Here is a 16,464-nt window from a genome sequence, read left to right as displayed (position 1 = left end):
ACAGCTGTAAGCAGACCATAAATGGATAATAATTTACTAGTAAGTCCTTGTGGGACCCAATCCTCCGCAGTGGGTTATTTAATTGACAAGATATCTTACAGCTGCCAGAAGTTACAAGATTAGGCAACTATCATAGCTAATCACAGCAGCACAGAGGAGTAAGTCATTAAGAAAATCAGTGGGAGGCTCTGTGACAGTGTCAGCCAGGTATGTCAAGTGATCTTATCAGGTTTGCTAAATGAGCCATGCATGGACATGATTCATTTTTTTACGGCCAGGCACACGTCTAACATGTGGAGGGGCTTCTGGAAAGTGATTTCAGTAGAAGTATGTCTGCTTCAATTGGGTAACGGAAAGTCAAGTACATTTGAACCATACACAAGCCTGACTCAGATTTGGGGGCGGAAATCACAAGAAATAAAAATAATACGTCAGTGGGTCAAAGTAAAAAAAATAATAATTTTACAGCCAATGGCTTATTTTAGTTCACATATTAACATTCACTCGCCGCCATTTTCATTATAAAGGCATGGAATCGATCAAAAGAAAGATTAAAGTCTCTTCTTTCATCAGGAAAAAAAAAAGTATGTTTCTATCTGTTTCCGTTTTGCAGCAATTAGCATTAGAAGAGAGCTAAGTTCCATCAGTTTTCACAAATCGATTTAAAATTCCAATTGAGCTTTTTTTTCTACATGGCCCTGGTTGATCTCCGTTGCTCTGCTGCCACCTGCTGGCCGTTTGTGTAATAACTACCATTTCTGCAACCGTTCTTTGCAGTTGAGAGGCTGCATCAAAGCCTTCTGTATGCTCCAGCATAAAAACAAAAACAAAAACAAAAACGTATAAATACGTCATTGGGACGCTTAGAACATTAAACAAAAACATATTTACACGTTATTGGGAGCAAATGAGTTAAAATGAACTAAATTATACACTAATACACAAAACAATCAAATATTTTACCTAAAAAAAATGGCAACAGAGTGTAACAGAATGCCAACGTAAATGAAATGTCCCCTAGGTTGTATTTTTGTGCCTTGAGCACAAGTCAAGCATGACATGTTATCTAAATCTGAGCTGAGGCGGGTTAGACCTTGCGTTGGTATTTTCGCAGAACTGTGCAAGCAGGCCCCGTGAGTGTGAACAACGTGCGAAAGGAACTTGACTTTCTCCTTTAAATGAATTATAGCTTTGGGGATCAGAATTATCCATCAAAACAAATGTCCTGACAGAGAAGCAAATAATTAGCACTTCAATTATAAATAATTAATCCATTAATTTTCTGTAGAAAATTCAATAAAAACCTGCAACTGACTGCACCCCTGCTTTGGCACATATGGAGGCTGTGTAGTCTCCTACATTGAACCCAGCTTGACTATTTGACCCCCACAAGGCCAGCGGGTAGCAGCAGACAGACTATTGGGCATTAACAGACGCTCAGCTGGAAAGATAAATTATTATACCCACGCACTTCAGTGTAGAACAAAGAGCGCAGCTGCTCCATTCCAGACTTACTGTACATTTTGTTCCCGGCTGATGCATCGAGATCCGTCACGGGGGGCACATCTGCAGGCCACCGTGACAGAGATGTTGCATATCATGAGTGACGGCTTCATTGCAAGCCAATAAATCAGCAAAAGCATCAATCTCAAGCAGAATAAATCGGGGTTTTTTTGTTTTTTGTTTTCGAGGCAAGGCTGTGGCGTGACATTGACACCAAATTGTTTTCTTCTCAAATACGGTATGTATTTCATATTTAAATTGTAACAATATAAATATAGTATACCAATACAACATCATCTAAAATGTCTGGGCCAGATCCATTTTTATTTATCTATTTATTTTTTGGAATTAATTTTGAAAATGTTCCCTCTGTTTTCCCCCAAGAACCCCGCCCACAGGCTTTTGCTCTGAATTATCAAATCTGTAAAATCTATATTTGTTGTTGCTGCTTAATCCAGAGGTTGAAATTTGCACTGTGATATACAATAACCTCTACTAAAAATAACATTAGGTCAAAGTCCAACTGCAAAGCCAAGAGCAAATACTGTATAAATCTTTTTTTTTTTTTTTTTTGCCTTAACAGCCAAGGTCACATGCATGTTCACCATATTCATTGAATCTTTTGATACACACCTGCTGTCACACCTTTCATCTTACAGGCTGACCAAAACTGTTATGGTTTGGGGTTTGGTTTTTGCTACTTTTTCTGGGTTTTTGAGTTTGTCATGTTTGTTTCTGCTTTCTGGTTTGTTTCCCCCTAGTCTCGTTATTGTTAAACTTGTCCGCCTGCGTGTGTCTTCCCTTCCCGGTCTATCGACCAATCAGCTTACCTTGCCACTTGTGTCTTGCCCAGCTGTGTCTAGTCATTGTCAATTAGTCTGTGTGTATTTAGTCACCTGTTTTCCGTTCAGTTCTGGTTGGTTCATTGTTGCTGTTGTTGCCTTTCTGCCACTTTGTTTGCCATGTTTCCCCTCATGTTTTGGTTATGTTTTGGAGTTAGTTTTGGTTTAATTAAATGACTTTTTTTTTTTTTTTTTTTTGAGCACCTCTACCTCCCTGCTTCGTTGGCTTCCTGCACCTGGGTCCACCACCACACCGAACCTGACAAAAACTGTAAGTGCTAACCAATACATTTGGGCTACAGTCAATAAACATCAGAATTTGCGTCTACGGCTCTCACCCTGCTTTATCTAACCTTCTCTCCTTCCTCTCTTTAGTTTTTCCTCTGGTCTCTTGAGATCTCCTTAATTTGTTGGAATTTAGAGGTTTCTGGAGTTGGCGTAAGACTCTGATTTTGTAACTGTGTGTTTAGTTGGTACTGGATTTTACTTTGATTCATCTTTCTTTTCTTTGACCTTTCCTCTGGTCTCCTTACCTTCTGAACTTCATGACTCTGGGCGAGATTTTGAAGTATCCGGTTAAGGTGAAGGGTAATGGGATTTTTATTACTTTTTAGGTGAATTAATGAATATAAATTTACATGTATTTACACGCATGTGCACACGCACGCACAAACGCGCGCACACACACGCACAAAAACACATCAAATATAATTAAAAAAAAAAAAAAAGAGAGAACAATGATAAGATGTTGGATCGGTAAGACTACCAAATTAACAATTCTAAACTCTCTTAGAAAAAATAAATAAAATAAACAGCAGAATTTGTTTACAAGCTGTCTACTATAGGGGATTGGTTTTGGCAAAATTGGACCAGATAAGTTTTTAAGTATCACATGAAAAATAATTAGTGTCTTTTCAAAAACGTGTACCTTTTTTTAATTGTTTGTATTAAATTTCTTATAATCCAAGTTGACCCATATCCACTGTATCTTACTACTCATTAACTCTCTTACTGTCGGAAGTTATCAAAGAAAAACTTTGATATGAAAGAGGCTTTGATCATTGACGAAAAGAGATACAATGCTTCCATCTGCTGGCCATAGTTTAGAGTGTTTTAGATTCCACAACCCATTGACCAGGCAGCGCCGCACTTAGACGTTTCACTGAAAAAAATGTTTTAAAAAATTGTTGACGTTATTTAACGTTTATGGCAATATACGTCGTGACTTTACTGATCGTTATTAAACGTTTTTGGCGGTCAAAGAGTTCATCTTCAATCACAAGTATTGGTAACGACTACTAACATCCTACAATGCATTGGCGAAATCCCTCCTGCAAAAGAAGCAACAAATCAGGACTGATCTTTCAGCAGAGTTCCCATTTGCGTTCCAATAGCAATTTTGTCTGAACCTTTGGAATTGCGGCATAAAACTTTCACATAGATCCTTCCACAAGAGCCATAAGTGCAGACAGTCAATGCCTGTTAAGCATGCTGTCACTGCACATATATTATGGGACGGGTGGGCCTTGTTCAGCGGACCAGTGCCCTCCAAATTAATTATCTGGAAGCTTCTCTCTTGCTCAAACACTTTCCCACAAGGAAGTGAAAATGGGAGGGGGTAGTAGCAGTGTTGAAACCTGGCCAATCTAGTCACAAACGAACCAAGACAGCATTTGAAATAAGTCCACCATCACATGGAAATTATTGAATTTTCAAATGTCTATGTTCTAATAAAAAGCCAAAAAGGGTTGTTGTAAACCATTCTTCTTTCCTCATGTTAGATTATTCCTCACAAGGGTCGCGGGGGGGTGCTGGCGCCTATTTCAGCCGGCTTTGGGCAGTAGGCGGGGTACACCCTGTACTGGTTGCCAGCCAATCGCAGGGCACACACAGAAGATCATCCATCCACACTCACAAGCACACCTAAGGACAATTCGGAGCACCCAATTAACCTGCCATGCATGTCTTTGGAATGTGGGAGGAGACCGGAGTACCCGGAGAAGACCCACACGGACACGGGGAGAACATGCAAACTCATCCCAGGAAGGCCAGTGCCTGGACTCGAACCCAAGTCCTCAGAAGTGGGAGGCACACGTGCTAACCACACTAACACCGTACCAAACCATTAGTGAAAATGCTTTTAGAATTTTAGTATTGGTTATTTCATTGTTTTTTGTTCAAGGGTTACTTCACTTATTTAGCCCATTATAGCAATATAAAAAGTTAATATTTTGTCTAGAATTAATTTGATACTTTCATTATTTTTCGCGTACAATTAGTACCTTTAAAAACGCATTTTGCAACTTGCTGTCGACTAAAAATGACATCACAAGGGGTCAGATGACCAATCACAGCTCACCCGTTTTCTAGGTCACCTGACATTCACAAGCTGAGCTGTGATTGGTTACCTGAGCCCTTGTGATGTCATTTTCAGTCGACAGCAAGTTGCAAAATGTGTTTTTAAAGGTACTATTATTGTATGTGAAAAATAATGAAAATATCAAATATAGGCAATATATTAATGTTTGGGGCCTAAAAAATGTGCTTGGGCCGACACCATATTAAAAAAAAAAAGAGGATTGGTCAGTTTTCATATTCAAATGCTTATCTGTTCAGTGTTAGAGAGGGATAAGGTCTATTTCTTTCAGTGTTTGCATGTGTTGTGCAAACAGATGACATCGCTGTGCAAACGGGCCAGTACATCATCTGGCTCGTACTGTAAATGCACAATCCAAGCCGGCAGATCTATCGGCGCTTTTATTGTGACACAATTCAGATGAAAGGAGAAACAACAAGCCAGCATTATCTGCCCAGTTGTCAAGAAGCTAATTATGCAGGCAGATCTCATGCGTGACGCTAACATATGCACAATTATAGTGGCATATTGCCACTTTCAATTCGGCTGTTAACCCTTCTATGGATTTTTTTTTTGCTGTCGTCTGTGTAGATAATGAATCAGATGTTGTCCTGGTGAGAAGAGAATTAAGGAGGGTTGACACTTAACTCTACATGGCCTAATTATTGGCGACACTTTTTGTTTGCAGTTTGGGCACAACTTTATTCTTCCTATTTCTTTTCATTGGGTTATAAGATTTTGGCTTTACACCAGGCAAGGTATCTTAAAGACTGTTATAATAGTTTTATGCTTTATAGACTCACATAACATTTGTTCAGTATGAAATCATTCTTGCTTGGATGCAAATATTTTCATACATATTGTGATTGTAATGTTTTTTATGTTACAACTATACAGCACATTCCTTGACGCAGTTTTAATAAATACAATTTTAGTCATAATTTGGTCATCTGATTGTATTTTAGTTTTAATCCAATTTTAGTCGACGAAAAAGACAGTTTAGAGGATTTTTATACAGAATTTTTTTTTTTTTTTTTTTTTTCAATGAAACATGTTGCAACGTTAAAGTACATTGAACAGTTTCGTTTCATTCCTTCTGTTTGGATTGTGTGAATTTTCGTCACTGTGCTGGTTTCATTTCCGTTTTAGTTGCTCACGAAATTATCAATTTTAGTTATCGTTATAGTCTCAATGAATGGCTTCTATTTTAGTTTTCGTTTCATTTTCGTCTGAAGAAAAATTATGATGAAAATTTTTGGGCATTTTTTTCTGCAATGGTGTAAACTTTAATCTGGTCGTCGCAGTCAACTATTATAGCGAACAGGAACAGCTGCAGAGCGCACATAAGGGGATTGTGTGTACTGTATGTGGGGGTGTGTATGCAAGTGTGTACGTGTAATTGGCTTCAGCCAAGGGACCTGTGCCGTCTCAAAGCAGCTGTGCTGCCCTTTTACAAACAATGAATTCGTTACTTTCATTCTGTATGTTGTCAAATTTGAAAATAAAACCCGTTATTCCGATTGTTTGATTAGGAAGCACTTGTTTGACATAAGTCATACGACACCGCCTCACTCAGCAGGCAGTCAATATTCCAAAGAGAAAACAAACGACTTGTTTCTCTGAGATGGTCAGTGTTGAATTAAGCACAAGCCTGATTATGCATTCTTCCGTAATGTGACCTTCAGTGGCCGCTAATTTAGCAACAGAATCTTCCCCGTGGCTTATTTATGCTTTACTTGCTATATATGGAGGCCGATACAGATGATTCACTTTGTACAGTAGACTGAAGGCAGGCACGAGGCTCCATGCTAGTATGTAGGCCCCACAGGGTCAATATTGGGACCGCCGTATTTTCCTAGAAGGCACTGCACCAGAAAAATAAATAAATAAATAAATAAATAAAAATTTGTTTCTGCAAGCAAGCCCAGGCCATCTCGACTGGTGTCAAACCAAATGTAAACTCATTTGTCAACCTGAATGTGCACAGCAGTGGCGAGCGGTGACTTTTTGTAGTGGACATGCTGAAGACTCACATATGCGAGCGAAACATTTTTGGGGTCTTTTTTTATTATTAATTTCAATATTAAAGGCGCAGTCTGCCGGATTCACTTAGGAAAATGCACTTTTTAAATAACTTTCTCTCAGTCTACACATCTGTGTTTATGTTAATATTTGGTGGTGATTTCGTCCTAAACCCCCACCCCCCCAGCCTGTATTGTCATTTTGTGTTTGTTTTGTAAACAGTGGGACGTTTCTGTGAAAAGACAGTGTCGCAAACGGGGCCAGGTGAACTTGTCAGCTGCGCGACTTCACTCCCGCGGCAATTTGAAAGCCCGCACAGATTTTTTTTTTTCTTCACTCACTCATTCACACACTTAAGCTCCCCATCCCCCCCCCCCCCCCCCCCCCCCCCCCAAAACAGAAACCCAAAACAGAAACATCCCGCTGTTTACAAAACAAACACAAAATGGCAAAATACAGGCTGGGGGTTTAGGATGAAATCACCACCAAAGATTAACATAAACACAGATGTGTAGACTGAGAGAAAGTTAGTATGCACATCCTGTATTTAAAAAGTGCATTTTAATTGCATGCTTAATTTGCCTTTATCTTAAGGTCTGATATCGTGTGTTAAAAAAAAATAAAAATAAAAAATTTAAAAGGACCTTGAAAAAAATAATCGCACATGATATCGCAATTGCATTTTTTGGGGAAAAAACAAAAAACACATTTGGATTATTTTCCATGATCATTCAACCCTAGAGAAAATGGTTGTCATGGTTAGTTAAGACTTGACAAATGTTTAATAAAGGTGTTATAAATGTGTAATAAACAATAACCTTTTTTTTTCCTCGTTCCAACAGCACTAAGATGAGTATTACACTAATAGAAAAAATGTCTGTGCAATCTACTTACCTTATCGTTTCGCAATTTTGAATTGTGTGAAGTATCACCTGTCCCATGGGCAAGCTCTGCGTGCAAAGATCCTGTGACGACCAAACAAACTGTGGCCCATTTGTGCCTTCTGATCTCATCTGACAGGACGAGGAAAAAAACGGTGCTAACATAACTGCGCTGATTTGTGCAGATGTGAACAATCCTGGGGGAGTCCAAGTACACGCACACACACTTCTCTCATTCTCCTGTCTGCCTTCCTGTCCGGCTTCTTTTTTTTTTTTTTTTTTTTTTTTTTTTGATTCGACAGTCTCCTTGGTGGGTAAAATCTCATACGAAGAGTAGACCCGCCATCACCAGGGCGCATGGGCAAAATGCTGACATGATCTCCTGCATTTACAGTATTCTACAAAATAATCAGAATGTAAAAGACAGACGTGGTTTATAAATCTACTTCCTACTGGCTACGGGTATTAAGGGACTACTTGTCACACTGCATCTCATTGCTGGTATTGATTGTGTTGTATTGTCATGAGGGTGAGAGCATGTTGGGTGATGACCTCAGATACTGTCGTGGAATGCCTCTCTCACTGTCAAGGCTAACACATGCGTTGAAGTGAGAAGCAAAAGGAGATAATTTGCAGGAGGGGATGAGGATGATGTGTCATGTAATAATAAAACATTGAAAACCAATGTAGGAGGATGGCAGGTTGGTGCTGGATTTCACTTTGATGGATTGGATGTGCTGGTGTCTTTGGATCTCACTCTGCTTCATCTATCCCTTCCCTCTTTCCTCTCTTTAGTTTTTCCTCTGGTCTCTTGAGATCTCATTAATTTGTTGGAATTTAGAGTTTTCTGGGGTTGGCGTAAGACTCCAGTTTTGTAACCATATGGATGGTAGGTGTTTAGTCGGTGTTGGATTTCACTTTGATTTATCATTCTTTTCTTTGACCTTTCCTCTGGTCTCCTGACGACTCTGGCGAGACTGAAGTATCTGGTTAAGGTCAATGGTAATTGGATTTCTATTAGGTTTTAGGTGAAATCATGAGTACAAATTTCCATGTATTTGCACGGACGCATACATGCATGCGCATACACAAAAAAAAAAAAAAAGGAAAAAAAAAAGAGCAATTATGATCAGATGGTGAATCGGTAAAACTGCCGAATGAACAATTCTGAGCTATCTCTAGAAAAAACCCCCAAAAAAACCAATGCAACTGCCAAAACAAAACCACAAATTCAGAAACCATGAATGTTGAGCATCTGATAGAGAGGTCATCCAGGTTTTTAAGTCACTTCAGCTTCAGAAAGAAAACGGGACTGCCCATTGAACTTCTTTGACACTATTTTTTAGCACAAGCCCCGATGACACTTTGCAGTAGCGGTGCAGAGGCCAACGAAAAAGAAAAAAAAAGCCCATTCAATTTTGTTGAGGATCCTGATAAAGGTTCAGATGCAGCAATTTATTATCATTTTTTCATTCTCCGGGCTGTCAACGGGCTTGTCACCATCTGCTACAATATGGCATTGCCCATCCATATTCTATATTACTGTATGTCATCCTCCATGAACAAACAAACACGATCACCATTTTTTTTTTTCCTCACTTTTGTTAACGGTTTGGTATTGCACGTCCCTGGATGCCATTCAATATGTAATGTGATTATCCAAGTTGCTATCTGGGGATGTACAGTACAACAAAAATGCTATTTTACAAGATCTGTGCAAACATATACAGTACAGGCCAACAATTTGGCATTTTTGCATTTTTATTTTTTTTTTTCAAACATGTATAAAAACAAAGTAATTATAAGAACACATATAGGGAAAAAAAATACAGGACTGATAAAGCAACAAACACAACATTAGAGCAACAAAAATAACAATTTTGCAATAGTTCACCCAGTCATTAGCTACACATTTACACATGTTTGTAAAGGAGTAAAAAGAAGTATAAACTTATCAAGTCCTACCCTCTTGATAAGTTTATACTTCTTCCTACTCCTTTTCAAACGTGTTTTAAAAAAAAAAAAAAAAAAAAAAAGAGTAGGAAGAAGTATAAATTCTTTATACAGTATATTTTCTTTATTCTCATGACTATTTATATTGTAGATTCTCACTGAAGGCAACAAAACTAAGAATGAACACGTGGAGTTCAGTTAAATTTTCAAAAACAGAAAATTATTTCATTTTTCAAAGAAAAAAAAGAAATGAAATGGGACAGAAAGAAGTCAAATTTGTGATATCTGCACCAATCAACATAAAAAAAAAAGTCAACACAAAATAACTTCTTTTTTTTTTTCCCTTTATTTCAGGGCCACAGAGAGCCCACAAGCCACCAGTTGCCCATCCCTGGTCTCGCCAGTGCAATCATGGCACGTGCTGCTGGTGCGCTGCTTGAAGTATCGTCACTCGCCTGCGTTTCTATTTGTGCTTGGCGTGCGTGGGAGACGCGTGGAAGCAAGCGTGACAGGCGGCGCCGCCACCTGGCCCCCGCTGAGCCCACCTGCTCCCCTCCCGGTAGGCGACGGAGGCGAGGGGTCACCGCGAACAGCGAAAGGCATATTTTCCGGCCAATCTGGAGGACCGCGGGTGAGCGCTTACTTTCCTTGGGGCTGCTGGCATCTGACCACGCTTGTGAACTGGCAGGAAAGGCAACACGGAATTAACTTAATTATCTCCCCTGGCATTGTTATTATGAGGCCAGCATATTTATTCTTCTTTTTAAGGGATTCCTGATATATTTCTGTCTCGCTCATGTTTTATTGGTGTACAGAAACACCCACGCCCAAGCATGACTCTCTTTACGTCCCTGTCTGGGGTTGTTCTTGCTGCTAAAGCTTTTCAGAAGCCTCCATTGTGAGTTTGTAGCATCACATGTCCACGTGACCACAAGAATGGAACGCATGTCCTCTTTCCCCAAGTCGACAGCTTGAAAATATTTTAATGATGAGCTGACAAATGGCTGTTAGGGATGTCACGATATGGACAGTATTGTGATATTAAAACTGCCACAATATCGTCGTCGTCATGTTCACAATATTTAAAAGGAACACATCTGTAAAAAAAAAAAAAAAAAAAAGTCAGGTTGATTTCCATTTGTGCAGTTCTAGCACCCTCTAGTGGCTAATTTATGAGTGCAATTTAATTTTCATTAGGGATGTTTTGGCCTTCTATGTTTAAAATTATGCTAATTGTCAGATAAAGGGGAACCTCATTTGCTTGTGAAGCAATCAACATGTGCTAGCATTAGCAAGTAAGTGTCTCAATATTGTTATTAGTGATCATAGGTGGTTTATATGCATTGCTGTCATGTACAAAAGCACAATATTGTGCTTTTTTTATTTATTTATTTTTTTTTTTTTTTAGTATGAGCTCTTTTTTTACAATATTGTGATCTTTTTTAAATATCGTGATAATTATCGTATCGTGATGTTTGGATATCGTTGCATCACTAATGGCTGGGGGATCTGTGAGGATTTCTTTGTTTGCACTGTTTTCAAGCTCATGAAAGAGTTAAATTCTATCAAATATTCCAATCACATACATAGCCTGTGAGCAGTACAGCGTGGGTGTCAAAAGAGGGTGCCATGCTGCAGTGATTGTAAAGCTACGTTTCTCAGCAGGATCCGGTACAAGATGGGGGGGGAATGGGGACCCGCCCCCCGCCCGAACTAAACAAAGCCGACGCTCTGCTCATGGAAGTGAGCCTCATCAGCGGCAGTGCATTGCATGGCACGAGTGAGGCTTGCAGTCGTGGACATAATATCTCTACAACAGCACAGCCATTGGTTGAGAGAGAAACAGACAGCTGAGTCCACTCATTGGGGGACTGCGGGGTGGGACGCATCATGATGAGCGGCATCCTGGAGTAAGCGTGTTTAAGGAAGGTTGGCGAGGCAACAGACAAAGTCAAATTAGACCTTCACAAATGTGATCAGATCAATAGACATGAAAGGTGTATATATATATATGGGAAGCATTAAAAAAAAAAAGAATGGAGCTTGACGATAAAGGCTTGCAATATAGTTGCCATGGAGATGAGCAAGTCTCCCAAGCCTCGTCATTTCTCAGACTCCTCCCGCGAATGCTGGAGTAAAAATAGACGTGTGCGGAGAACAAAGAGCTATTAAAAAAAAAAGTAAAGGAAAAAGATTGTGTGGGGAAAAAATGGGACATGTAAGTGCAAAATTCTTTTTTTTTTTTTTTTTTTTTTTGCAACAATTTCCTTCTAAGTTGAAATTGTTTGGTAATTTACTTTGCAGCTTTCCACTCATGATAATTTTAAACAGACCACAAAATAAGGTACATAAAATCTAACAGTGCTCAGTTTTGTCAGGTTTGTATGTTCTAATGTGTACATTTTATTTATTTATATTTATTTTATTTTATTATTTTTGGGGGGGGGGGTCAAACTTAACCGCATCATAGTGACACGCAGTGGAAGCTGTGCCACTTAAAAATATGGAGCAGTTCATAATCATGACAAATATCAAAATACATAAAAAAAATTAAATAAAATTTAAAAAAATGAAAATAAATGACACCACATTCACCTGAGATACTGATGATTAGTTTTTTCTCAGTCACTTTGATACATTTCGTAATCTGAAATAAAATTTGCAAAACAGTTTATGCAAATCGCGAAACGCCATCAGAACGACGTTTGTCAGTATGTGACAGACAGACAGATAGATAGCTTTGAAAAGTTTATTTTTTTTAAATAAATAAAATGACCATTTCTGACGGCATTTTATCTCTATTTGGATCTTAAACATTAACTTGAGGGAAAACAGCATTGTGAAGATATATTCAGAGCCAATCGAGGTGTGAGCACGCGTCGCATGGGGAGCATCAGATGGAAGTCACAGCCACTCGTGAGAAAGTATTTTCAAACCTGCTTAGCAAACTTCACTTAAAATTGACTTATTTAATGTAAGTGCAGTCGGCAAATGTGTGTAAGCATCACTGTATTTTTTTTTTTTTTTTTAGGTAAATAAACATATTTTATATTAGAATTATATTACATTCCTTTTCCAACCAAAATAGTTATGTTAAAATGACAATGAATTTGAGACTAGCAAGAACACCCTCACATATAAAGATAATTCCATAAAGTAAGGTCTGTTGCCTGCATTGGTCATTTCTAATTTCTAAAGTACAAAGCATCACTCTTCTCTACGGCATAAGTGCCTCCCTCCTCTCGAGCTAGATTTACAGCCAACATCAGCTACCTGCCTCGATTCCAGACAGCAAGAGTTATGATGAATATCTGCTTGCTCGCGCCCTCGCTCCTTCATTCGACTGACTGGACGAGGCACGCGTTGATCAAAATCTGCCTTTGCAGCACCATCTGGTGACCACCACCGAGATTCAGGAAGTCTCCTTGCGGATGATCGAGGCGTGGGAATAAACTCCACTCAAACTCGTTTCCACCAACTTGTAGTACCAGTGGAAGCCTCTGGATGGAGTCATGTGTCCTTCATCCCTGATGATGCTGCTCCGAGGACAAGTGTGACATATAAGCATTATACAACAGTCTTCTTCTTTATAAATCTAATAGCTTTATGTTATTTCACTTGCAGATCGGTTCTGTCCTCTGTGAAATTCTAGGAAGGAGGGAGGAGCTTTCCAAGAAAATGACATTGAGCTGCATTCTTCCTTGGAAATGCAATTTGTCTCTTTTCATTTTAATAAAAGCCTACGGCATTGCATAAAACTGCATTTGACATTATTAAAAAAAATAAATAAAAACTCAGCCTCTACAAAAACAATACTTATTTTTGAGGAATGAAGTCAACAACAACAAAACAACACACATCAAGTGACTTTGGCCCCAACTTTTTAACCTTCACAACAAAGTTCTCACATGTTACGGTTTCACTTCTTCCTTGAAAATGTCTCTTGTTGCAGCATGCTCCTTTTATGTGTATTTTCGGTGCGATAAAATTAGCAATACTTGGGGTCTAGACTAACAAAGAGACCATAAATAGAAATGCTTCTTGTCACGCCTTTCATTTGCACTTCTTTCCTTGTTTTAGTTTTGCTTGACTTCAACAGTGACAGTGAAAAGAGAGCTGAGTTTTTGTTGTTTTTTTTTTTCTTAGGTTGTTCAAGTGAAGCTCAAGTTGCGGCCCTGTGCATTGCCTTGTATGCAGTAAGCAAACAACATACAGGACTATCTCAGAAAATTCGAATATTGTGGTAAAGTCCATTATTTTCTATAATTCAATTAAATAAGCAAAATGCCATACATTGTGGATTCATTACTAACCAACTGAAATATTACAAGCCTTTTATTGTTTTAATATTGCTGATTATGGCATTTTCAGCCAAATATCTCATCTCAAAATATTAGAATATTTCCTCAGACCAAGTAAAAAAAATGCCATAATCAGCAATATTAAAACAATAAAAGGCTTGCACTATTTCAGTTGATTTGTAATGATTCCAGAATGTATGGCATTTTTTTGCTTATTTAATTGCATTACAGAAAAATAATGGACTTTACCACAATATTCAAATTTTCTGAGACAGTCCTGTACATTAAATTACATAACATTAAATAACCTGAATTGTTCTCCACGGTATTCATGTGTGTCATGAAAAAGTGCAAACTGCCCCTGACAGAAGCATAATCTCTGTAAGACGCACTTATTATACAAAAACCTTTGTGAGCTGTATTTTATCTTTATTTTTGCAGGAGTCATGCTTGGCCTGCTACCAATCAGGCTTATCGCATTTTTTTGTTTTTTTTTTGTTAATGCAGAGCGGAATACAGCATCTCTTTGACTAACGATAAATAGATGAACGTGTATTTACTAAATACTGTTACCGCCCATGTCCATGCACACAACACTGCACTGAAAGACATTTCATAGCTTGTCTCATCACTGTAATTGCCCAAGGATTTTCATGCACATCATTCCAAGCTAAAGATAGCATCCGAATACTTTTCATTTGGTCGTTTCCACCAGAATTTGTCAATTCGGTTCAGTTTTTGAGTCACTTGCAAGACGCTCGCTCTCTTTACGAAGGACGCGTGTCATTTAAAGACCGCACGTAAACCTGTCGTCCTTGCTCGAAGTCCGTTCGTGGTGGGAAGACGCATTATTTGTGGCGTGTTTTGCACTCAGCGCCTGCTATATTTTGTCCCGTTCAACGGCATATGGCACTCTAATCAGCTAAAGCAGAGCGTGATTTACATTTGCTGTCATCTCCCCTCTTGTGCATCGCAAGTTTTAGTCATGGCCAAGGTCACTCGGAATCGACCGCATGCGGATATTGCGATATTTCTTTGGCGCCATTAGCTGTTAACATTAACACATTCATTGCCAGACCAGCAAAAAAAAAAATGCATCATTTGACGTCTTTTTCCGTCAATGGCAGTGAATGAGTTAAGGACTCTTCTTTATTGGGCTCAATCATGACAGGAAAAAAAAAAAAAGTGACTTCATAATCGAGCATTATGAAGTCAAACTGATGTGTCAGTTGAGGTCTCATCTTTTATTATTTTGTAGTGTATGGGATTCCTGCATATGTTAAGTGATGATGTCATTGGCTGTCATGTTGTGTTACAGCAGTACAGGGGGGCACGTTTGACCTCGGGGAACATGCTTTTTTATTTTTTATTTTTTATTTTTTTATTTTTTTTTACTGTCCTAGAATAAAGTGCAATTGCACCTCCACTACATTAGGGGGCAGTGGCGCGCTCATTATTGGCAGAGTGTGCGCAGGGAGCATTCGCTCGGTGGTGTAGGGGTTTTGTTTGCACTGAGCATGCGCGCTTTGCACACGGGCAAAAAAAAAAAAAGAAAGAAAAAAAAAATCAGCACAAATTACTTTAGATTTTTGTTTTGCTTGTGTGTGTGTGTTCATGTCAGGTTTTGACATGGAGGCGTACCCACAAGCAGGGAAGCAAGGCGGTGAGGCAAGTGAAGATTCAAAAAAAGTAATTTAATGACAACTAAAAATGGAAACAAGGTACTGGGGTTATTTAAAAAAAACAACACAGAAACCAACAAAGTCTAAAAAACAAGATTGATAGTATAAACAAAAACTGGGAGAGAAACCGCAACAAGACGTGACAAGGACAATGAACCGACAAGGGCAGAAAGAAAACTAATGCAAACAAACTGACGACAAGACGCACGTGGCCGAGGGAGCTGATTGGTAATCAGAGATTGGAAGACACAAACGACCGCGCAAGGACACGCGCAGGTGGACATGATAAAACTTAAGAAGACAGACGGTGACAACAAGGAAGACAAGGAAAACCAAATCAACAAAACACAGCGCACGACAGTCTTGCATTTCATCTTATTTTGTCACATTTTTCTTTCCCTCGACGTCAACCACGTACCAGGTAAACGTCCATTTCTTTATATGAGCAGAATATGAAAATACAAAATGCAAAAGGTTGGATTTTTTTTTTTTTTTATGCATTTGCTGTGCTCTGAGACACATTCACAGCTTAGAAGAACATTGGTTCGATCCCACTGTGTTTCCAGTAAATAACCGTCTCAATACAACGCCAGCAGAGAGTATGGAAAGGCAAACAGATCCATCGTACTGCGTGACTAATCGGCCAAAACAGAACTGGTTATTAAAAAAAAACAAGTCAGTTCCTGCTGAAGCTGTTTTCATGTGAATTCAACATGATTATTGAAGATTGTGATGTTACAGCGCAGAGCAAATGGTGAACAAGAGCAAAAGTAAAAATAGGCCAATGCTAATCCCTGGCATTAGAGTTCAGCATATAGTTAGGGCAACTAAGTAATTGTTTAACGGAGTAAAAGTAAAAAAAATTGTTTGTATTTTTATGATTTGAGCTTTTTGTTATCCTCATATTTGCTTACCTACCTACTG

General features: G+C 38.7%; 1 protein-coding gene across 3 annotated transcripts; it reads left to right on the top strand.

Moving 5' to 3' along the window:
• Window positions 1-2,396: 2,396 nt before the first annotated feature.
• Window positions 2,397-13,324, top strand: LOC144006371 (uncharacterized). Of its 3 annotated transcripts, XM_077505175.1 has the most exons (4): window positions 2,397-2,616; window positions 9,912-10,188; window positions 12,944-13,108; window positions 13,182-13,309. In XM_077505175.1, the coding sequence occupies exons 2-4, from the start codon at window positions 9,969-9,971 to the stop codon at window positions 13,199-13,201; spliced, it is 405 nt and encodes a 134-aa protein (XP_077361301.1). In that variant the 5' UTR covers window positions 2,397-2,616; window positions 9,912-9,968; the 3' UTR covers window positions 13,202-13,309. The 3 variants fall into 3 exon arrangements, 1 of the variants encoding a protein (XP_077361301.1); XR_013279790.1 differs by lacking the exon at window positions 12,944-13,108 and having other exon boundaries at window positions 2,399-2,616; window positions 13,182-13,324; XR_013279791.1 differs by lacking the exons at window positions 12,944-13,108; window positions 13,182-13,309 and adding an exon at window positions 11,223-11,755 and having other exon boundaries at window positions 2,399-2,616.
• The last annotated feature ends 3,140 nt before the right edge of the window (window positions 13,325-16,464 follow it).

Source organism: Festucalex cinctus, chromosome 18, assembly GCF_051991245.1.
Source record: "Festucalex cinctus isolate MCC-2025b chromosome 18, RoL_Fcin_1.0, whole genome shotgun sequence".
NCBI classification, from domain to species: Eukaryota; Metazoa; Chordata; class Actinopteri; order Syngnathiformes; family Syngnathidae; genus Festucalex; species Festucalex cinctus.
Note: the sequence above shows the minus strand (reverse complement) of the source record. Positions and strands in the feature narration are given on the sequence as shown.

Excerpts from the sequence above, each read along its gene's own strand:
- LOC144006371 (XM_077505175.1), top strand. The coding sequence starts at position 9,969 with ATGGCACGTGCTGCTGGTGCGCTGCTTGAAGTATCGTCACTCGCCTGC. Across the intron at positions 10,189-12,943 it reads GCCAATCTGGAGGACCGCGG|CACCATCTGGTGACCACCAC; the intron begins GTGAGCGCTTAC and ends CTGCCTTTGCAG. Across the intron at positions 13,109-13,181 it reads TGATGCTGCTCCGAGGACAA|ATCGGTTCTGTCCTCTGTGA; the intron begins GTGTGACATATA and ends TTTCACTTGCAG.